The sequence below is a fragment of the Rattus norvegicus genome, chromosome 20 (genome assembly GCF_036323735.1).
Source record: "Rattus norvegicus strain BN/NHsdMcwi chromosome 20, GRCr8, whole genome shotgun sequence".
NCBI classification, from domain to species: domain Eukaryota; kingdom Metazoa; phylum Chordata; class Mammalia; order Rodentia; family Muridae; genus Rattus; species Rattus norvegicus.
This window is the reverse complement of record NC_086038.1, coordinates 46,700,184-46,722,913: the sequence shown is the minus strand read 5'-3', so window position 1 is coordinate 46,722,913 and position 22,730 is coordinate 46,700,184. Positions and strand designations below refer to the sequence as shown.

General features: G+C 46.9%; 1 protein-coding gene across 3 annotated transcripts in view; it reads left to right on the top strand.

Annotated features, from left to right (window-relative positions):
* Ccdc162 (coiled-coil domain containing 162) overlaps nt 1-22,730 on the top strand; it is a 192,940-nt gene that overhangs the window by 97,303 nt on the left and 72,907 nt on the right. For all 3 annotated transcript variants that reach the window (XR_005497567.2, XR_005497568.2, XM_039099214.2), the window contains exons 23-29: nt 677-814; nt 7,886-8,040; nt 10,002-10,101; nt 11,407-11,456; nt 11,823-11,999; nt 20,208-20,325; nt 21,905-22,070. Coding sequence is in view for 1 of the 3 variants with exons in the window: in XM_039099214.2 (XP_038955142.1) it covers nt 677-814; nt 7,886-8,040; nt 10,002-10,101; nt 11,407-11,456; nt 11,823-11,999; nt 20,208-20,325; nt 21,905-22,070 (904 nt within the window). In the remaining 2 variants the exon portion in view is untranslated. The remainder of the gene's footprint in view (nt 1-676; nt 815-7,885; nt 8,041-10,001; nt 10,102-11,406; nt 11,457-11,822; nt 12,000-20,207; nt 20,326-21,904; nt 22,071-22,730) is intronic.

The following is a 22,730-nucleotide window of genomic DNA, read 5'->3' as shown; positions in this document are numbered from 1 at the left end:
TGGGCCTGGCTTGAGCTATGAGAACTGCAACCCCCATACCATAAGTTCTGTCAGGGATGAGCTAAGCACAGCGAACTTAGCTTTTTTTTTTTTTTTAAGATTTATTTATTATATATAAGTACACTGTAGCTGTCTTCAGACACACCAGAAGAGGGCATCGGATCCCATTACAGATGGTTGTGAGCCGCCATGTGGTTGCTGGGATTTGAACTCAGGGCCTCTGGAAGAGCAGTCAGTGCTCTAACCACTGAGCCATCTCTCCAGCCTGCGAGCTTAGCTTTTTAATGTGCACGGTTGCTATTGGAACTTTCGTCATAGCATTTAGGTTCTCCTTTTGCCTTGAACTCTTCTGCTTTTATATGGGTAGATATTTTTCTTCATGGCTTTCAAGAGCCTGCTTCTGAGTTCATGTAGTCTATCGGATCCCTTTCCTGACCACAGGGGCATTGCATGGTGTCTCCCTACACAGCAGGTAGGACCCAGAGGCTCCTTGCCTGAGATGTGAGGCTGCCAGGGAAGAGCAGGTTCAATCTGGCCGTTGAGCAACAAGAAGCCCAATGTATCATGCGGTTCAAGTCCTGGGTGTCTCGACGGTTTCACTAGTCAACGGGCTCCACCATCAGCTTCTCCTCTCTCTAGAAGCAACCTCTTTACAACTCACACTCTCTTCCTGCAGCTCTTGGTCCATTCAGGAGTGGAAAATATGCAAGTGACCCTCGCATGCCAAACTGCTCAGAAAAATGCTCTGATGGTGGCCATTCAACAGGCGTTCTTTTATCACATCCCCGGCGTGGACAGCCCTGTTGATGTCAAGGTCAGCCTCTAGGATGGAGATGCCAGAGCAGGTTGCCCCTGTCAGCAGCTAATACCAGGCTGCCTATTCCTCTCCCTCCTCCCTCCTCCCCCTCCTCCCTCCCCCTCCTCCCTCTTCCCTCCTCCTTCTTCCCTCCTCCCTCCTCCCTCCTCCTTCTTCCCTCCTCCCTCCTCCCTCCTCCTTCCTCCCTCCTCTCTCCTCCCTCCTCCCTCCTCCCTCTTCCCTCCTCCCCCTCCTCCCTCTTCCCTCCTCCCTTGTCTCGTTTCCTCCTTTCTCTACTTTCTCTCCACTTTCTATCACCTTTAACTTCTTGTCTATGTAGGGAAAACATATACAGTTTCTCATACTGTACACTCAAAACACAGACTACTTCTGTGACTCCAAAAGCCAGGGAGACCTCTCGCCAACGGCGAGCAAGCAATCAATTCTGCAGAAGACGCCATGTGGGGCTGCTCACGTTCAATTCAATGATGCTACCACGCGCCTGCAGCGTGTAGCATGTAAGCAACCAGATGAGGAGACGGATAGGCAGTCTGAAGGATCCTGACTTTGGGAGGTATTGTCCCCATAGTGTTGGAGTGAGTGATCCCTACGGCATGTGGGTGGATTCTCAGCCACTTTCTTGTAAGCCCCTGCGTGTCCAGCTGTTCTGAGATTCTCTAAATTCTGCCCTTTGGAAAGACTTTGTCTCATGGGCCTGACGGGTCATGTGACCTGCACGGAGGCTTGGATAAGAATGTAGAAAAGCAACCAGAAAAATTGGTGTGAGCCTGTCCTACGGGGATTCCGTGAGAACCTGATGAGGGGAAGTGCCCTCCTCAGATCTTGTCTTCTCAAAGGACAGAATTCAGCCAAGGGACCCAGATAGTTTAGGCAAAAGTTTTTTGAGCAAAAGAAAGCAAAGGGTGATTCATTCCTTCTGGGGAGAGATGAGATCGGGCTCACCTGACGAGTGGGGTTGATGGGGTGTGGTGGCAAGTGGTGTTTATCGGTCCACTGGGGTCTCTTTTGACTTTTGAGAAGTTTTAATGACTACTGATGATGGGATCCGCATATTTATGATGTGGACAGCCACTCCAAAATCACGGCAGACCCCACCTCTATTTTAGGGTATTTTCCTATGATCATCCTGAAAAGTCCTTAGGAAAGGGGGACACCAAAAATCACAATACCAATGATTTTCAAATGAAGCCGGAGCCTTTTTGATGAGACACACCCTGACTCGGCACACATGTGGCAGCTAAGAACGCGTCCTGGAGCCTGAGTTTCTGATACATCGGGAAGAGTTTGAGTGTAGCTTCAAGGATACTTGTGTGTTTATTTATTTAGTCACTTTTCGTCCCAATATCAGCCCCCCATCTCTTCCCAGTATCTTCTCACTCAGATCCTCCTATTTCCTCTCCTCCTCTGAGAAGGGGGAGCCCCCCTTGGTGCCCTCCAGGCATATCTAATCACTGCAGGACCAGGTGCATCCTGGACCACTGAGGCCAGACAAGGAGGCCCAGTTAGAGGAACAGATCCAGATGCAGACAACAGTCAGGGACGGCCCCTGCTCCAGTTGTCAGGGGACCCACATGAAGACCAAGCCACACTTCTGACGCACACGCGCAAAGGACCTAGGTCAAGCCCATGCATGCCCTCTGCTTGGTGGTTCAGTCTCTGGGAGTTCACAAAGATCCAGAGTAGTTGACTCAGTTGGTCTTTCTGTGGCTTCCCTGTCCTCTTCAGGCTCCTCAGTCCTTCCCCCACCCAATGCTTCCACACAACCCCCAAGCTCCATCTACTGTTTGTCTGAGGATCTCTGTGCTTCAAGGATATTTTATCACAGAGGGGTATTGTGACCCTCAGGAGACACAGCCATGAGACACAGATCCCAAGTGCGTAACTCTTGGTCTAACCTGGAGACATAGTGACCAAGAGACAGATGCTAGACTTTGGTTACGACATATCCAATTCCTTGCCTACCCAGTCTCCAGAAGAGCTGCAAGGCACAGGCTCTTTACCCTGTCCTGAGGGCCTAGGGCAAAACTACTTCTGCAAAGGAATCTTATCTACTATTGAAAGATCAGTATATTTAAGATTAGGGTTTGTTTGACCTCTGCAGAAAGAAACTCCAGTTTCCATGGCCTGCCTCTGGGAGAAAGGGGCAGGTGAAAGGTCCCTGGAAGACCAGAGGTGGGGTGGGGTGGTGGGAGGGTGAGGCCCCCAGTTTTGCCTGCTGTTGAGGCTTAAGCTCCTCAGGGTTATTCTAGCCACTTAGGCAATAACAAGGGCTTGGGAGTTTTGACTCAAGAACCCCAGACAATGAGAAAATATGTGTGTTTCATATCCCACATCCTTGTTCCCTTCCTTCTTGTGGCCCCTTTGTGCTTGGTGATGGGCTTTGTGCATTTACTCAGAAATACAAACTGGCTAGATGCATCCAGGGCACACGTCCCAGTTTTCAACCATTTCCATTGTAGGTAAAAAAAAAAAAAAAAAAAAAAAAATCCACTGTTTCCTTGTTTGTCCTGCCTATAATTCTTTTTTAAATGTAGGGAAACACATTTGATCCATAGTTATCTATCTAATTTTTTAACATTGTAGCAGGGGCGGTGGCAGTGACCATGCCACACCTCGTGTTTAGAGATCAGAAATCAATCTGTAGGAGTTAGCTTTCTTCCCACCACGGATGGAGATGACGGCAAATGCCTTTACCCACTGGGCCACTTCCCAGAGAACTGCCTCACTGGATGTGCTCCTCCCCTCACGTTTTTTGTCTTTTGTTTTTCTGCTGTAGAGATATAATTCACAGAGCATAAAATTATTCCTTTAAAGTGTCGAATTCAGGGGCTGGACAGATAGCCTTGCCGTAGAGGGGACGTGGGTGCTGTTCCCAGAACCACACCTCTTTGCTCACAACTGCCTACAGCTCCAGTTCTAACAGCTCTGACTCCTCCCTGAGCCTCCTCAAGCCCTCTCACATACAAGGCCTCCTTAGATAACCCCACCACCACACACACACATACATATACGGCCCCCTCGGACACCACACACACACACACACACACGTGGCCTCCCCAGATACCCTCTTCACACACAAACACACACATGGCCTCCTCAGCTACCACACACACACACACACACACACACACACACACACACACACACACACGCACACACACACTCATGGCCTCCTCAAATGCCCCCATACATATGCACACATACACACACATGGCTTCCTCAAATACACACACACACACACACACACACACACACACGCATACACACAACATGGCCTCCTCAGATGCCCCCACACACACATGCACACACATGGCCTCTTCATGTACCTATACACATGTGGACAGACACAACAGACACAGGCAGGCACACGTACATATAAACAAAAATAAAAATTTCAAAAGTGTCCGATTCAATCTCTTTTTAGTCTATTCCCAGGACTATGCAACCATGACAGTTTCTATTTTAGGAATATTTGTATCTCTTTCCAAAGAAACCCTGTACCTCAGGGATCACTCCCACTTTCCCTCCCCTCGGTCCCTGGTAACCAGTAAGCTACTTTCTGTGTCTGGACTTAGATGTCTCCACTGTTCATATAAATGTGATCATGCACGTGGCCTTTTGTGTTCAGCTTTTTTCACCTAGTGCGATGTTTTCCAAGTCTGTCTTGTGTTACACCATCTATTGTACCTCATTCCTTTTCATTACTGCATAATATTCTGTCATGTGAATATACTCTATTTTGTTAATCCATTTGTCGATGAGTTGCCCTGACTTTTTGGCTATTAGGAATAAAACTGCTGTGAACATCCACATACAATTCACAGAGCATCCAAGCCTCAGTGGTTAAAAACCTGGAGTAGTTCTTTTTAGCTCAAAGCATAAGACCCAGTATCCCCATCAAGATATATAAGATCTCTGACCCAAGCTTTCTCTCATGCATGTCCTCTGAGCTCCATTTTAAGAGTCCTAGACATTTTGTCTTCTACACATCCCACTCCTTTACACAGTTTTTTTTTTCTAAAGAATGCTACTCATCCTCTGTGATTCAACTCAGTTATTGTTATGGGAGCCCAATAGAAATGATCAAGTAGTCATAGTTTATGACCAATTGAAAGTCTTCATTCCAGCTAGATAGCATTACAGTCAGGTATTAGGGGACCCAAGTATAGCTCCAAGCATTTAGTCCAGTGGCTCTCAACCTGTGCATCGAGACCCCTTTGAGGGGGTCAAACGACCCTTTCACAGGGGTGACATCGAAGATATATTGCATATCAGATGTTTACACTATGATTCATAACAGTATCAAAAATGTAATTATGGGAGGCTGGAGAGATGGCTCAGTGGTTAAGAGCACTGACTGCTCTTCCAGAGGTCCTGAGTTCAATTCCCAGCAACCACATGGTGGCTCACAGCCATCTGTAATAAGTCCAATGCCTTCTGGTGTGCCTCCAACTATGGGGTATTCATATATATAAAATAAATAATACTTTTAAAAATGTAGTTATGAAGTAGCAATGAAATACTTTTATAGTTGAAGGATCATAGTATTAAGAAGGGTGGGAACCACTGAAATAGACCCAGAGGCTTTTAAAGGTAAAGAAAAACCTCCTTTTTAAGCAAAAAAAAAAAAAAATCCTGTTATCTCCCTTAGCCATTGTAGAAGGGTTTACACAAGCAAGCAGTTCGACAGAAGCTAAGGTAAGCTAGCCGAGGCACCTTGATCCCCTCGAATGGAGTTAGGTAACTTCCCATAGGGTCCTCTATCAAGGAGACCAAAATCTAGTTAAACCTGGAATGGCCTCCGCAAGACTACAAGATGGAGGACCCTCTGCTCTGTCTGGCCCTGTCACATCACATCTTCCAGAAAGCATCCAGCCCTCTTTGAACGCCACTAAAGTGAATTTTATGATTGCCTCTTCATAAGATGCACGCACAGATAGATTTATAAATCCTTTACAACTGTGGGACAGGAAAGGGTGCGACAGCAAAGTCAAGAGATGGCCTGGGGAGGAAGAGAACACAGAGATGAACAGAAGTGTACGGCCAGCCACTGCTGCTGAAGGAAAGGAATCAGTGAGCCGCCAACAGTACAGCCTGACAAAGAAGGGGTGAAAAGGTTCTCAACACCAGTAATCATTAAAGAAGAATAACTTTAAAACTCCACTGAGAAGCAGTCCATGCCTGTTAGAATGGTTAAAATGTAACAGAGTGACCTCCTCCAGTGCTGGCAAGGATATGGTAGACCTGGAACCTTGTATCCTGCTACTTAGACTGTACAATGGAGCAACCTCCTGGGAAGTAATTCCACACTTTCTCAAGAGGTTAGACAAGTGCCTACCATATGAAGTGAGCATTCAACATCTAGGTATTTAACCGAGAGAGACGAAAGCACATGGTCTTACAAAACTGTGTATGTAATTGTCCATAGGACTTATACTCATGACAATCAAGAAGTGGAAAGAAATCCAAGACGGCTCCAATCAGTGAATCCATACACACAGTTGACATATCCATGCAGACAACGGAATATTACGCGATAGTACAAATAAACAAATGACTGACACCCTCACCAATACCGATGATGCCGGATGAAGGGACCAGATTCTGCGTGAATCTGTGTAAAACTCTGGGCCATCCTTCCGAGTCTATAACTGCCCAAGCCAGAGGAGCGTTGGGGATGGAGCGGAGGGAGAGAAGGATGGGTGTGGGGGTTGTACGTCAACACGGTGGTGATGGGCTCATACCGAGAACATCTCACATACATGTCAGAACATAACTGACCACATACTTTAAAAATATGTAGTCAAGAAGGTTCCTATTTTAAAAGGAGACCTGAGCTCTACAGCTCTGAATGAGGAGGGGTAATGCAGATGGGGACAGATTCAAGTGAAAACATTTGATGCTCAATCTCCATGCTGACTCGGGAGTTCGTCTCACTGAGTTGGAGTAAAAACTGTAGGGTCAGAGTTAAAAAGGCACAGACTGAATGAGACTTTGTAGTCTCACAAAGTCACCACCACCAGAAACTGAGCAAGCAACTTGAAAGCATAGTAGGGTGAACGGTTAGGAAGAGGTGTGGACACCCTTGCAAGAGGGGCAGAACGGGGAAGTAGTTGGGCATAGAGTGGAGGTGGGATTGGTCACAGCTGCCATTCCAGATGAGGAGCTTTCCCCACTTGTGAGAGCTGGGCTTTGTTCTGGGTAAGCGAACTGGTTCTAGAAGAAAAGGGAAGCCAGATGAGACCGAAGGTGAGGATTGAACTCAGAACCTTTGTTCTCGTCCCTCCCAGCATTTTATGACCTGTTAAGATGACCCCTGGTCTGAACTGGTAGAGCTTCTGTTTCCTGCAGTCCGGGATGCCCTATGGGTCTTGGTGAGAGTGAGGTTGGGAACTTCAGATGTTTTTCATCTCTGGGATTTTCTTCCTTTTGTCCTCGCCTGCCTTACAGAATTTCTATATGCCAGTTCCTTGGTTGTGTGTTGAAGAATGATGTTCCCTTTGAAGAATTAGCCTTTTTCTTTCAGTTAGTGGTTGATGAAACATGAAAGACTTGTATCGAGCACCTCCACAATGAACCCTGCTGGAACAATAGAAGATACTGAGTTTTGTATTTCCTTCCCTGGCCCTCCCTCACCCCAGTTTCCCCTCTTTAACATTACATTCCCAAAGAAGTCATATATAACCCAGATACGCTTGGGTAGACTTGAGGGAATTTTCCAGATCTTTGCCTGCAATCCATCTTCCAGATCTGTGCAGCCCATTAAGAATTCTTTAGAAGCTGGTGCACACAGAGAATCCAGTCAATTACTTTGTAGGATGGTGACTTGTTCTCAGAGCACTTTACATAACTGGAACTACTTGGGAAACAGCCCTACTTTGTGTCTGACCCCTACAGTGTGCAAAGTGTTGTCTCTCTTCCCATTCCCACCTCCTCCTCTTCCTCCCTTCCATCACTTCTCTCCAGTCTCCCCCTCCCATCACGTATGTGTGGGGTCTGCTGTGGACCAGCAGTTCTACAGGGCGTATACATCCAACACACTGAACTCATTGGTTTCAAATGGTTTAGGAAACAAGTTCAGACCTGAGGCATCCTGGTGAAAGGAGACCAAGCAGAAGAGAGTCCAGAACTGCGAATGGCAAAGAGCGTTTGCTGTTAGCCCCGACTCTGAGAGCCCCAGGCCCTGTTTCTCATTCTTCAGATGGATTTAAGACTTCTAAGAGGTACTGCATCTAGTGGGAAGAGATTTGAGTCAATCAAAAATAGTGTGTGTGTGTGTGTGTGTGTGTGTTTGTGTGTGTGTGTGTATGCGTGTGTGCGCACGCACTTTATTTATTTTTTTTTCTTTTTTTTTTTTTTTTTGGTTCTTTTTTTTCTGGAGCTGGGGACCGAACCCAGGGCCTTGCGCTTGCTAGGCAAGTGCTCTACCACTGAGCCAAATCCCCAACCCCTATTTTTTAATATCTCATATGAAGATACTATGAGCACTCCTTCAGGTATAGTCCAGTCTCTGATGGACTCAGCACATCCTGATTGTGGTTATTCCCTTTCCTTTCTCTTTCTCTTCAATGTCTCTTTCTTTTCTTCACTTCCTGCTTCTTTCTCTGTAGATTTTTATCATGCTCTCCTTCACAAGCTGGGAGGTAAACGGGCCACTCCAGATTTTCTGTAACCACGGACGACTGAGAAGCACAGAACTGCTCTCATGATATTACAAAGATTTTCCTGTTGATCAGAATAAAGGGGGGGTAAGCTCTCTGAGATTCATGGTATCCACAGAGGTCTGTCTACCACCAAGGATGTCCCACTTGCCTTGATCTCTTTCCACCATGATAGAGAAAGACATAGATGTAGGTTGATGTCATTATGCAGGTGAGGGATGGCACAAGATCAAGACCGTGATTGGACAGTAAAAGAATAAGGTGGGGATAAAGTTTTTGTAAGGCAGGAGAGAAGGAGAAGGAGGCAAATCAAGATGGACAGGGAACGATGACCTAGATCTAGGTGGTCTTGAATTGCCAAGGTAGCTGGAATGGATTTCTGTAGGCAAATTTATCTTATCTAGGTGAGCCATTTATATCCTTATCAATTGGTTGCAAGTTTATTGTGTGGATGTATTGTAGATTGAGGATTTAACATAAATTAATTGCTAAACTACAAGTTTTTAGAGCTTTGATTTACATGGCTATAGGGGATGTGAACAAAGTTCCCGGCGGGCAGAATTCTGGACAGTGTGTGAAAGAAATGGCTGAGAGGCAGTTAGAGCGTGCGGATCTGGTTCTGTTGCCTGCATGGGGTGAGAATGTGCAGGGCCCACAGAACAAGGTGTGTGTGTGTGTGTGTGTGTGTGTGTGTGTGTGTGTGTGTGTGTGTGTGGCAGAGTAACTGCTGCCTAGGGGACCTAGAGGAGAGGGCAGCTAAAAGGGAGACAGCTGGGAGAGGGAGGCTTGCGGTCCACGTGGCAGAGTAGCAGCCGTAGTGAGTGGATCCGGCTCATAGGAATCTATGTCTCTAATAATTATGACCACTCTGGGTATTTTGTTGAGGGACAAGGGTACTCAAATTAATTTGATAAGTGTGGAATAAAAAAAATGACAGCAGGCAAATAATTTCTATTCAGGACGCTGCTAATGGGACACATGGCCAGAGGTTAAGAGTCTTCAGACCTGGGCTGGAGGGATGACTCAGTGGTTAAGAGCACTGACTGCTCTTCCAGAGGACCTGAGTTCAAATCCCAGCAACCACATGGTGGCTCACAACCATCTGTAATGGGATCTGGTGCCCTCTTCTGGTGTGTCTGAAGACAGCGACAGTGTATATAATAAATAAATAAATCTTTAAAAAAAATAAGAATCTTCAGACCACATTTCCAGTGTGGATGGAAGTTTTAAGAACAGCGTCTAGTTGAAAGGACCCTGCAGTTCAGGTATCTCCGTAGCTAAGGCAGAGGGCGGCTTGCCCCGGCTTTGATGTCATGGGAGGGACCGCTGTCACATGCTTTAGACACCGAGAGGTCTTGATACAATGGCAGGTGAGTCACCAGATGCTCGACAGAAAGTGGTCACTGTGGAGATGGAGCGGCCTGACCTCTTGCTGAGCGCTCAACCTGAGTTAGCAAGAGCTGCTGGTCTGCCTGCCTCTGTCCCCCCCACCCCACCCCTCAGCTGTCGCCTTTGCTTGTCAGGGCTCCAGAGGCCTTCGTGTCTATTCAACTAGAAAAGGCGGGTTTGCGGGACCTGACGCTGAACACCTTCCTGCACAGGAAGCAGACAATGGCGGACCAGGTAAAGAGCCCTGTGAGCGCGAAAGGGGAAAGGCTTCCTAAAGCTCTCACTGTGTTTTATACTGGAGCAAAGAAACAGTCTGAATTGGCACCTGCTGCTTTAAAACTGCTTGGGTAGAGTGATTGAAAACCAACCATACAGAACTGGAATGAAACCCTGTCAGGACAGAGTCTACAGGAATGCACATTTTTCAGAGGACATGTTTTGGTTTGTTTGTTTGTTTGTTGTTTTGTCACTTTCTAAACGGACTAGTCTGAGTACCTGTGCCAGGAGATGTGCTGCAGGGGTAGGTGGCTTGGACAAGGTAGGCAGATGGTTTATCAGAAGCCACTGTCGTGTCCTATTTGAGGGCTTTTTTTTTTTTTTTTCAAATACTAGTCAAACGATTTAGATAACATTATGAAACTCAAACCTTTAATTATTTAAAATTAATCCCCAAGTTTGTCAGTGGTGGTTCATGACCCATTAAGGTTTGGTAATGCCCAGTTCTCTGAGAGGCTTTGTCCCTGCCTATAACAGAAAGGAAAGACTAATGTAGGTGATAATAGCAGTCAAACACTTTATTTACTGATGGCCAATAATGAAAACAAAAAGCATCAATTCTCCCTCAAATAAACAATTCTCAAAGAACAATGACTGTGGAATGTATTAGCCCCTCACAGGTCTCCAGGATCACCAACACCCACCAGATCAGAAAGAAGTCAGACAGTGTTCCATGAAGTTTGTGGGCCCCAGGATTTTAGCCTATGGCAAGTTAAAAGTCAGTCCCTTGCCATTTCATGGATGCCAGTGTAGGTATCCATTCGGTAGATGTATCCATTCTATGTATTCAATGTATCCATTCTGAGGATGCCTGAGGTCAGAGACAACTTACTCCTCCCAGCAGAGCAGACAACACAAAGGCCATGTTTGCTCTTGCGTCCGAAGTCCCACAGAGACAGGGTGGAAAGGCAACTAAGCATCCTGTGGGCTCCTATCAGTCAGAAATCCAAAGCTGGGTGAAACTCCTCTTTAATAGCAAAGCTGCCCCTTTTCCTAGAGAGAAAGAGACTCCACCTCATCCCTGAGGGTTGCTGTCTGCAAACACAACCCTAAAATGGCTCAGATGGAAACTGGGCAGGGCCTGGCATTTTTGAGGTGCCCAGCAAGATAGGAGTGAGTAGAAGCGACCTGCCCAAGAGTCTCCCAACACATTTGCCTTCAGAAAGAATGTCTCGCCTTTGGAGCTGTTCCCTACTTGAACGTGACCACATGTTCATTTGAAAGCTGGTTTACTATAGCTATTTTTTTCTCCTTTATTGATAGGATGACATTGAAAAAATGAAGAAGGAGCTAATAGTCGAATATTGCCAAAAGTAAGTGGCATCTGTGGGAGTAACACACTCCAGTTTCTCTGACTGGGTAGGCTCCCCAGCAGCAGTGTCACCTAGAACCCCGGGCCATGAGTCTGGTGGTTTGTATGTAAATAATCACAGCCCTCTTAGACGGATAGAAGCATGGGGAGACTCACATGCAGACAAGCATCAGCAGTAAGGACAGGAGGCACTTTGAAGAGTTCATGCTTCTGCCTTCAGACAATGCCAACCTTACCCAGTTGACAATGTCTTCTCAGCACCGGTGTTCTGTTCTCCTTGAAAAGCTCCCCAGGGATGCAGATTCTGGACCCTCTCTCTGAGAGCTGGAAGATTCTTCAGGATACTGTGTCTTCTTCCAACCCTCAGGTTGAACCTCCGCATGTCTCATCATTCCCTTCGGGGTCAGATCATGGCCTACTGCAACAGCCTGAGAGTTCTGCTAGACGGCTTTCCTACCATCAGAGACACCTTCTTCATGGTGGGACAAGCAAATGAGAAGAAGGGATTGAAAGACTCCGGTGGGGAAGTCAAAGCGGACTCCAGGTACGCAAGGCTGTTGATGCTTGTTACTCCACCTAAGCCTGCTGTCCCCCAGAGAGGTGCGTTAAGTACAGAGCTGTGGAGTTGCCAGGCAGGGGTGTGCGCTGTTGGGAAGTTGTGGAGCTCCTTAGAGGTGGGCTTTAGGGAGAGGCTTTTAGGTCATTGAAGGTAGGTCGTTGAAGGGGATTTTAGGGGTTCCAATTTCCTCTTCAAGGGAATCCTCTCCTCCTCTTCCCCCTTTTGAATTTTTCAGCTACAGGGTGAGCTGTCACGCTGGGTGCTAAAGCCATGACACAAGGCCTTACCTCAAACACCTAGGCCACACAATCAAGGGCTGAAACCTTTAAAACACAGAAGCACAATAAACACTCTCTCTTCATAACTAGGTTGTGTTAGGTGTTCGTTATAGTAGCAGAAAACTGTCCTGCTGGCTTTCTTGCCCTTCACTGACTTTCTGACTCAGAAGAAGGTCAAAAGAAAACATCAGCGCTCCAAGAATAAGAGCATCTTTGTCCGTGAAGGAGTCCTTTGTTTGTGGGATGGGTGACTGAGTTTTCAATCAATGAGGTTTTGTTTTCTCCGGGGAAGGCCAGAGAGTCTCACTGGGCATAGGCCTTTGTACAAGCTAATGTCTAAAGTAAGTAAGCAAACACGGGTGCTTGATTTTTTTTTAGCTGTCTCCTAGCTTCTAATATTCCACTCAGTGGAGAAGCAATATTCAGAAGAAAATAATAATGAATCAGTGCCGTGAGTAAATCAGCAGCCTGATTTTCTCTGGTAGGATACCCAGAGGTAGACTGAAAAGACGAAAGCCATTTTCAGACTTCCTCAGCACGCTGTGTAGGTTTCCAAAGGTTCTTAACCCAGCCTACCTAGGCTCGCCCTCTTGGATGGGGAGTTAGCATGCCTGTGCAATCGCTAAGCACAGTGCCTTGACCGTGGAAAACAGGGAGGGTGTGTTATAGGTTAAATATTGTACTGGCTGGTTTTGTGTGTCAACTTGCCACAAGCTGGAGTTATCACAGAGAAAGGAGCCTCAGTTGAGGAAATGCCTCCATGAGACCCAGCTGTAAGGCATTTTCTCAATTAGTGATCAAGGCGGGAGGACCCAGCCCATTGGGGGTGGTGCCGTCCCTGGGCTGGTGGTCTTGGGTTCTATAAGAGAGCAAGCTGAGCAAGCCAGGGGAAGCAAGCCAGTAAGGAACATCCCTCCATGGCCTCTGCATCAGCTCCTCCTTCCTGACCTGCTTGAGTTCCGGTCCTGACTTCCTTTGGTGATGAACAGCAATGTGGAAGTGTAAGCTGAATAAACCCTTTCCTCCCCAACTTGCTTCTTGGTCATGATGTTTAGTGCAGGAATAGAAACCCTAAGACCTACAGTTTCTAGGAAGCTTACTCACTTCCTGTAATGTATAGAGTTTGAGTAGCAGTATTATTTATAACATGATCACTGATGACACAGATAAAAGGCATCGGAAGATGGCTTGCTTCAGACCACGCATCTGTTCATTCACTCATTCATGTATGTACACCAGCCTTATTTTGTTCAGGGCTTGCTTAGTCCCAGGCATTAGGAACAAAGGCAAACGATTCATTGGCTCTGGAGGAAAGCTCAACGATCAACTCACTTCAGAAATAAGACGTTAGAGGTGTTTCCTTAGGTCTGCAAAGGTACAAAGGAAGAGATGTTGAGTTCTACCTCCCTGCCTCAGAGAAGACTGCGAACAAGTAATAAGAAAGTGGACTTTACCAAAAAAAAAAAAAAGAAAGAAAGAAAAGAAAAACAAAAAACAAAACAACAAAATTGGAATAGCCAGAGCCACTCTCTGGAAGGCCAGAGAGTGAACGGAGGTAAAGTTCTTCTTCCCCCAACTGACTGGCGGGGGCCATCTTGGTGTTTACCAGGTGCTAGGGTTGGTTGGTCGTGGGTACCAGTGTTTTTCTTGAGTAGGCTTCAGGACTTGCCTAATGTAAGGACACTTTGAAGAGAGGAGTAGTCAGTGAAGACTCCCCTGTAGGCTCTCTTGAAGAAGCCTTTGCTGGACACCTGCAGGCCAGGGAGGTTACAAGGCATTCATCTTTCATGAGAACTATCCCAAGCCGATCCACCAATCCTCTAAGACCTCTTCAGTCTCCTCAGCTTACCATCCTCTAGGCATGTTGGCCAAGCTATGTTTGGCATGAGCCTTTAAAAATTCTATCCAAAAGCTTAACCATGAACTTGCTACATTTTCGTTTAGGATGAGATGTATTCTGGGACCTGTTTTGTTTCAGATGTGTTTTATTTGCAGTAACCAATGAGGCAGTAAGGGTGGGAAGGGGGTGGGAATCTGTGCTACTCCTTTATAATGTTGTCTTAGGTTGACATGAAAACTAGCCCAGAGGTCTCCTAGGTGACAGCATTTCCTAAAGAGTGAAGGAAGCCAGCTTAACTAAGTGGAGAGGAGACTCCTGAGAAGACTTCAGTTCTGTGCGATGATTTCAGGACCGTGTCTTGGACCAGGAAGGTGTGAGCAAAGGCAGGCCCGCCCACCCTGAGCAATGACGCACCCATCTGTTGATTCTCCACGGTCTTGTCCTCCTGCTTCCTGGGCCCCCTAATATTAATGTCCAACTTTTAAAAAAATTATTCATTTTATGTGTATACCTCTGTGCCTGCCTGGATTTAAGTGCATGAACTGAAGCATCCACAGAGGTCAGAAGAGGGTCTTTGAATCTCCTCGAGCTAGAGTCCCTAGTGGTTGTAAGCTGCCATGTGGGTGCTGGGACCCAAAGACAGGTCCTGTGCAAAAGTAATACTCTCTCTCAACCACTAAATCATACTCTAGCACCTAATATGTCTCTTTTAATACCCTTATGTGTAGGAATGTAGAGGAACTTCTGTCTTATATGGAAGTTTGGGTAAAGTGCTTTTCTATATTAAGGAGAAGGATAGTTCATTTGTGGAAGGCCCCGGGCAGAACACCAACATTAGATGATTCTGGAAAGGATCCTTTCTTAGAGAGTCCCATCACACTGGAACTTCTGAGGGAGAAATCATGTCAAACATCAGGAGAGCATAGCTGTGCACAGTGACACACTTGGGAGTTGGAGACAGGAGAATCAGGAGGTCATCCTTGGCTCACAGAAAATTGACCACTAGTCTGGGCTGTTAGACTATCTCAACATAACCTCATTTCTGATAAAAAAATAAAATAAATAATGTTAAAAATCAGGAAGACAGAGAGACACTGGAATCCAACATTCCAGTCCAAGAGCACATGCCTACTGACCTATGGACAGGCCTATATGCTATACCCCCCAAAAACAAGTCCCACCCCCCAGTAAGTCCCGGCTGGAGACCAGCCATCTCCATTCATGAAGTTCTTTCAGAGGAACTTACTTAAACTCAGCCTAAGAAAGGTGGAGATGCATAGTCTGGGAATTAGACTCTCTGGATTTCACCCAGTGGAGTTACCCAGCTGTCCCAAGGTCTTGGGAAAATCCCTTATCTTCAGGCTCTAGACTTCACTCTCTCCTCAGGACTGAGGACAACAGAAGCAGTTCCCTGAGGTCAAATTTGCTATCGTTCCCAATGCTTAGATAGCAGGATGGCTGAGGAAGCACTGACTGCAAAAGAGGCCATTCCCATGACTGCTTGTGAAATACTCGCTGGGACCCATAGGCGTAAATATATAAATATATAGAGAAAGGAGGAGGTGATGAGGAGTGAGGGACAGGAGAGAGGGGAGCCTTGTTTCAGCCTTAAGAGGCTAGTTAGGCTTTCAACAGTTGATTAGTGATCCTGCTGAGGATTCCAAGATACTTTGTCTATGAGAGAACAGGAATCGATTGGCAATGTCTGCTGCGGTCAGAAGAGCCCCTGAGCTGTGTTTAAAATTCCAAGAGGTAATTTAATCATTTAAAGGCTCCAATGTATTGTAGCTTAACAGAGCCCCCCCAAAGCCAGTTCTTTGTTAGAGATGAGCTAGGAACCCTCTTTCCATAGAGTCCCTTGCGGCTTCTGTTCCCATCATGATCCACAGTCTATAGAGACCAGGATGTCAGACAGCTGCACTTTGAGGGGCAGGCTGACGGTGGTGATGTTAGCTGATGTCTCACTGTGTGACAAAGAGAGTCACTGTCGTCGCAAACAGCTACTCGGTGAAAATTACAAGAAGGCATCCCTTTTTCTGGGTGGGTGTGGCTTCCTAGTGGAGTACATTGTAAGAAAAGCACAGTCTAGATCCTAGCCACTGCCGGTTGCCTAAGAGCATAACCTGAACATGAATATTTGGTGGTCCTACTAACTGCTCTACAACAATGAGATCATCATGGAGGAAAAATAGACAGATCTCAACAGCCCATCGTGATAAGGAGCAAAATAAAGTGAACGTTTAATGAACATTCCAATCAAGAAGAGCTCCATATTGGGACTGGAGAGATGGGTCAGGGGCCACCCTCCAGAGGACCCAGCACATACATGGTAGGACACAGCCATCTCTAGCTCCCATTCCAGAGGATCCTGCTGCCAACTTCTGGCCTCTAAGGGCCAGGCGTCCATATGGGATACCCACATGCATGTGGACAAAACACTCATACACAGAAAATAAAATTAAACTTTTAAAGGAAAGGAAAGAAACGCTTCTTGTTAAGGTGGTGGTCTGGATGAGGCATCCCGCCCCCGCCCCCGACGGACTCCAGGATTGGACAGCTCCCCAGTCGGTAGCTATGTTTGTAGAGGTTTAGGTCGGGCAGCCTGGCTGGAGGGAGTCGTCACTGGTGATGGACTTTGAGATTATAGTGCTTCACCCTACCCCACTTTAGTTGGCTCCCTCTGCTTCACGGATTGGGTTGAGGATGTGAGCTCCCAGCTTCTTGCTTGGCCACCGTGCCTGCTGCCTACAGCCTCGCCATCTCCTGACCATGATGGACTCTTTTTTTTTTTTTGGTTCTTTTTTTCCGGAGCTGGGGACCGAACCCAGGGCCTTGCGCTTCCTAGGTAAGCGCTCTACCACTGAGCTAAATCCCCAGCCCCGACCATGATGGACTCTTAACTTACAGAACCAGACCTATGTAAGCGTTCTCCCTAGAGTTGCCTTGACTTTGGTGTTTTATCACAGCGACAAGAGAGTAACTAATGTGATTTCCACAGATTGTGGGGCTAACACCAAGAGCGAGGGAGACCTCGAAGAAAACTGCCTAGTCTAGATCCCTTGATGACGAGGACCCTAGGTGGGGAGAGAAAGGCGATTCGGCTGAAGCTGAGACATCTGGATTTTTAAAGTCAAGGGGATGTGTGGTGCAGGCTGACTGACTTCTGCCTGTGTCCAGGATTAAGAGAATACAGTAGCAGTACAGAGGGGTGAGCGTGGTCCAGGAAACTCACATCTGTCTTCCAGGCCACAGAAAGTGACATGACTTAGGAAGTTCCTTATATTGTCCAGGAAGTGAAATCAGTGGGGCTAGGTGCTGGATTTAATGTGGAACCAAGGAAGAAAGAGAGCCTAGAACGTCACTGTGAGTCCCCTAGCTCAGGTGAGTAAGTGGTGACAGTGCCTTTCTTTTCTAATTTATTTTTTTTTTCTTTTCTTTTTTTTCGGAGCTGGGAACAAAACCCAGGGCCTTGCACTTGCTAGACAAATGCTCTTAATTTATTATTACTGAGTGTGAGGAATGCGCACACTAAGGCCTCATGTGGAAGTCAGTACTGAGTGTGAGGGATGCACACACTAGGGCCTCATGTGGAAGTCAGTACTGAATGTGAGGGATGCACACTAAGGCCTCATGTGGAAGTCAGTACTGAGTGTGAGGGATGCACACACTAGGGCCTCATGTGGAAGTCAGTACTGAGTGTGAGGGATGCACACACTAGGGCCTCATGTGGAAGTCAGTACTGAGTGTGAGGGATGCGCACATTAGGGCCTCATGTGGAAGTCAGTACTGAGTGTGAGGGATGCGCACACTAGGGCCTCATGTGGAAGTCAGTACTGAGTGTGAGGGAGGCACACTAAGGCCTCATGTGGAAGTCAGTACTGAGTGTGAGGGATGCGCACACTAGGGCCTCATGTGGAAGTCAGTACTGAGTGTGAGGGATGCACACTAGGGCCTCTTGTGGAAGTCAGTACTGAGTGTGAGGGATGCACACTAAGGCCTCATGTGGAAGTCAGTACTGAGTGTGAGGGATGCACACACTAGGGCCTCATGTGGAAGTCAGTACTGAGTGTGAGGGATGCGCACACTAAGGCCTCATGTGGAAGTCAGTACTGAGTGTGAGGGATGCGCACACTAAGGCCTCATGTGGAAGTCAGTACTGAGTGTGAGGGATGCGCACACTAAGGCCTCATGTGGAAGTCAGTACTGAGTGTGAGGGATGCGCACACTAAGGCCTCATGTGGAAGTCAGTACTGAGTGTGAGGGATGCGCACACTAGGGCCTCATGTGGAAGTCAGTACTGAGTGTGAGGGATGCACACACTAGGGCCTCATGTGGAAGTCAGTACTGAGTGTGAGGGATGCGCACACTAGGGCCTCATGTGGAAGTCAGTACTGAGTGTGAGGGATGCGCACACTAGGGCCTCATGTGGAAGTCAGTACTGAGTGTGAGGGATGCACACACTAGGGCCTCATGTGGAAGTCAGAGGAAAACCTAATGGATTTCTTCTTTCTTTCTAACCACTTGAAGCAGATTGCTCTTGTTTCTGCCATACTGTGTGGCCCTCCGGCTTCTAGACAGTTCTCCTGGTCTGCCTGTCATCTCACTGGAGGAGAGCTGAGATAATAGATTTATGCCATGAACCTGTGTTTTTTTTTTCCCCTGTGGGTGTTCTAGGGAGGGGACTCAGGTCATCAGACATGAGTGGCCCATGCTTTTGTCTGCTGAGTCATCTTGAAACGTATTGATTAGAGCGGCAGGGATGACTTATTGGTTAAAAGCACTTGTTGCTCCTGCAGAGGACATGAGTTCAGTTCCCAACACCTTCATGGTGGCTCAAGACCATCAATAGCTCCAGTTCCAGGGGACTGGATGCCCTCTCTGGCCTCGACAGGCATTAGCCATGCATGTGGTACACATACATACATTCAGGCAAAACACTCACATGCATAGAACAAGACAAATATGTTTTAAAAAATTAAAGGTATTGATTAATGGAAAATTCCAGAAGGAACTCAGGAAGCGACTAGGGAGAGTCCCATGAGGGTTCAAGGGTGTGGGCGACATACTTTTAGGCCAGGTCCTGGGCTTCTGTTCATCCTTTTAACAGACAAACACAGAGATATATGTTTGTCTATAAGCCTGCAACAAAGAGACTGCGGAGAAGTGATGTGGTATCGATACTGAAAGAAGAAAAAAAAGAAGGCAAAGTCTGGGATCTGGGCAAGAACTGATTAACATAAGCATGCCTCTTAAAATAACAATGGACACTCCCGAAGACCTGATCCCACAGCCTGAAGTGAGCCAGCCTCTCCTCCCTTCCTCCGACATTACCCTCCCCGCCCCCCACCATTTTAATATCCCTCTTAATGAAGCTCTTCTTTTAAAGGGGTACCTTTACTCCCCTGCCTCCAACACGTCTGACTCTACCATCCACTCCACTGTTCTCCCTCCCATCTCCCTCCCATGTCCACGCCCCATCGGACTTTCTTCTAATGGTCTGCTCTGCTGAAGGGAATTATAAGTCAGCTTCCTTTTCCCAGGCTGACTGCTGCAGCTACATCATTACATCCTCATCATTAGATTTAATGGAAACATGGCGGACAGGGAAGGAAAACAGCTGATGTCTAAGGGGATTGATTCCAGAGCTAGGCAGATGTGCATTCAGGGGCTGACTTTGCCTCAAGAGCTGGCCCGCAGGACCCACGTCCAGTCTCAAACCTCAATATCCTCAGCTGTGAAACAGAGACAAAAATAGATGGTCAAGACATTAAGTGTCATAAAATATGTAGCACTCAGTGTGAGGCCACCATCTAATTTCTTTCCTTCCTTGCCACAGGTCCCCTCCCTCCTTACCCACGCCTTCCTCCCTCCCACACGGCTTAGGCTAAAATCAGCCCTTCTGCTCTTTCTCCCGATGCGTTATTTATAAGTTATTCTAGCCACCTGGGAGCGGTAGGCTGCTCCTGCGGGTTGGGTGCTGGGCCAGCGGTGGCCCTGACTTCACACAGGGTGTGCCTCTGACTTAGTGGGATCTTGGCTGTGTCACGGGACCTTCCCTTGTCTCTCACACTGCAGGAGTTTTCAGCCTCGGCCTCGAAGTTTGCTGTCCGCTGATGGAAGGGTCTTCCTCAATTTATGGTTTATTCCCCCTCCGTCTGAAGTGCTGCTTATGTTCAAAACTCTGCCGGAAGAGGTTTGTCGGGGTTTTTTGGTGTGTATATATGCCAGAGTGGAGACTGGCCATATTTATCCTCTTGGGTTCATCACATAGAGTGACTTTTTTATTTTTTTTATTTTTTGGTGATCTAATCACCGAGACCTCTTCCCAGCTCCTGATACTTGGCCAGCTTGTTACAATTTTTCTCTTGCTCCTGAGACTCATTTCATGAGGTTTTATTATTTTTTTTTTCCAGGTCACTGATGACCTGGGCTTTCAATATTCCTCATTCATTCTGTTTCCTCTCAGCCCTTCAGCAAAACTCTGCTTTTGTTAGCCCTGAAGCTAACAAAAGATGCCAGCCGCTCAGCTGTGTTAGATTTTGAGAGGTCTTACCATATGGCCCAGACTAATCTTAAACGTGAGATTCCTCTGATTCACCTTCCCAGGACTGCTAGGGTTGCACTGTGCAACACTGTATCCAGCTGCCTGCTGGGTTTTTGGTTTTGGTTTGTTTTGATCATTTTTTTAAGGAGTCACATTAGTAAGACCAGAGTGAGAATCCGTAACCGAGACACAGGTGTTTATAGCCTTAAAGAAAATTCAGAACATCCCCCAAATGCCGTCCGTATTCACCACCACAGTTCAGCGATGAATTCCACTAGAGGGAATTCAGTATGTAGGCCAGGTTGGCCTTGAACCTGTATCAATCCTGCTGCCTATGCCTTCCAAGTGTCAGATACCAGGTTTGTGCCACCACATCTCACAAGCTGCGGTTTTGAAGGGTTTGCTCTCTGTGAGAAAGTTGGTGTGAAAATAAAAACCTTCGCTGGACTGTAATGCTGATTACGCCACTTGGGGAATGTTCTGAATTTTCATTAAGATTATAAACACCCGTGTCTTGGTTATAGATGCTCAAAACAGGACTGTCTAAATGAGAGTCCCTGCTGCGACCCTTGCGAGCCCCTGCTGGTCTGAAGTAAGCATTCTGTAAGGTGTTCACAGCTGTGATGAAACAGAAAGGTGGTGCTTTCACGCCATAGCTGTGCCTTTGTCAATAGCAGGGCAATGCTCAAGAACGGGTTTGTTGTTTTGTTTCCCTGGATTCGCTGAGACACTGTATACTTAAGCAAGAACAGTGCTTTGTACCGTAGTTAGTGTGCTCTATCAACCACTGACCAAAAATAGACATATGAGTAACTTGTGATGGTTAAAAGTAGACAGGAGGGTTGGGGATTTAGCTCAGTGGTAGAGCGCTTGCCTAGGAAGCGCAAGGCCCTGGATTCGGTCCCCAGCTCCGGGGGGGGGGGGGGGGGAGTGGACAGGAGGTTCTATGTAGGTAAAGTAGATACACTGTTCCACATCACAGAAGGCACTGGAGCATCTGCACATGATGGTACCCCAGCATTCTGAGGCCAAGGATACAGTATCCATGGCCTCTGCACATGATGGTACCCCAGCATTCTGAGGCCAAGGATACAGTATCCATGGGAGATCCCATGGATAGGGACCACTATATGCTTGTATAAATGTATATCTCTAGTCACATTCAAATGCTGCATTGGCCTCTTAGGAAGTTTCTAAGACCAGTTCCTTGTGTTGCTTTTATCCACAGGAAGCTTTTAGAGCCCTAAAACTGACTCTGCAGCTCGTGGCTTCTCTCCACGACATTGTGGCCTACATTTTCAGTTTTGCCAAACTTGGCAATTGCTCACCGTGCTTTGACCTTCCTCTAAGTCCTAACCCTTTGAGGAGGGACTGGGGAGGAGCCGAGGACATTGGTAAGTAACTAACAGTCATTATTAGAATCACCAGACCTATTGAGTGGCAATTCTAAGAAGTGGTTAATATTGGAAACCCAGAATATATCTCCTTGGGACAGCAATATGGAGAACTCAGGGAAAGCCCTGTTCTAAACTGTCTCCAGTGTACATTCTGCTGACCAGCTCCACAATCACACACTCGCCAGAAAGTGTATGGGAGTCAGAAGTCCAGAGACCCAGCTTGAACCTTGCTTCTGCCACTAGATGTGAGGCACACTACTACTCTCTACCTCTCTTAGACCATCTATAAAATGGGATGATGCCTCTGTTAGGTCTCAAAGTCAGAACCCCTAACCTTAACCCTGTTAGTATAGAGGCAATTCCACTAGCCTGGCCTTAGGGACCTAGCAACTCCTTACATCATCACCTGCCTGTGGCAGGAGTGTGCTCTAGATAAAAGGACTGCCGGCCACCCGGGTCAATCTCTCTCTCTCTCTCTCCCTCTCTCTCTCTCTTTGCCCCGTGCCCTTTCCCTCTCTTTGCTCTTCCTCACTCTGTCTCCCTATCTTCACGACGACTTCTCAGGTCTCTTGTGAGACTGGCGAACCCACTGGAGAGCTGACCCCAAACAAACCTGCTTTTTATACTTTTAATTCAGCTTAAATTTACTTATCTTTT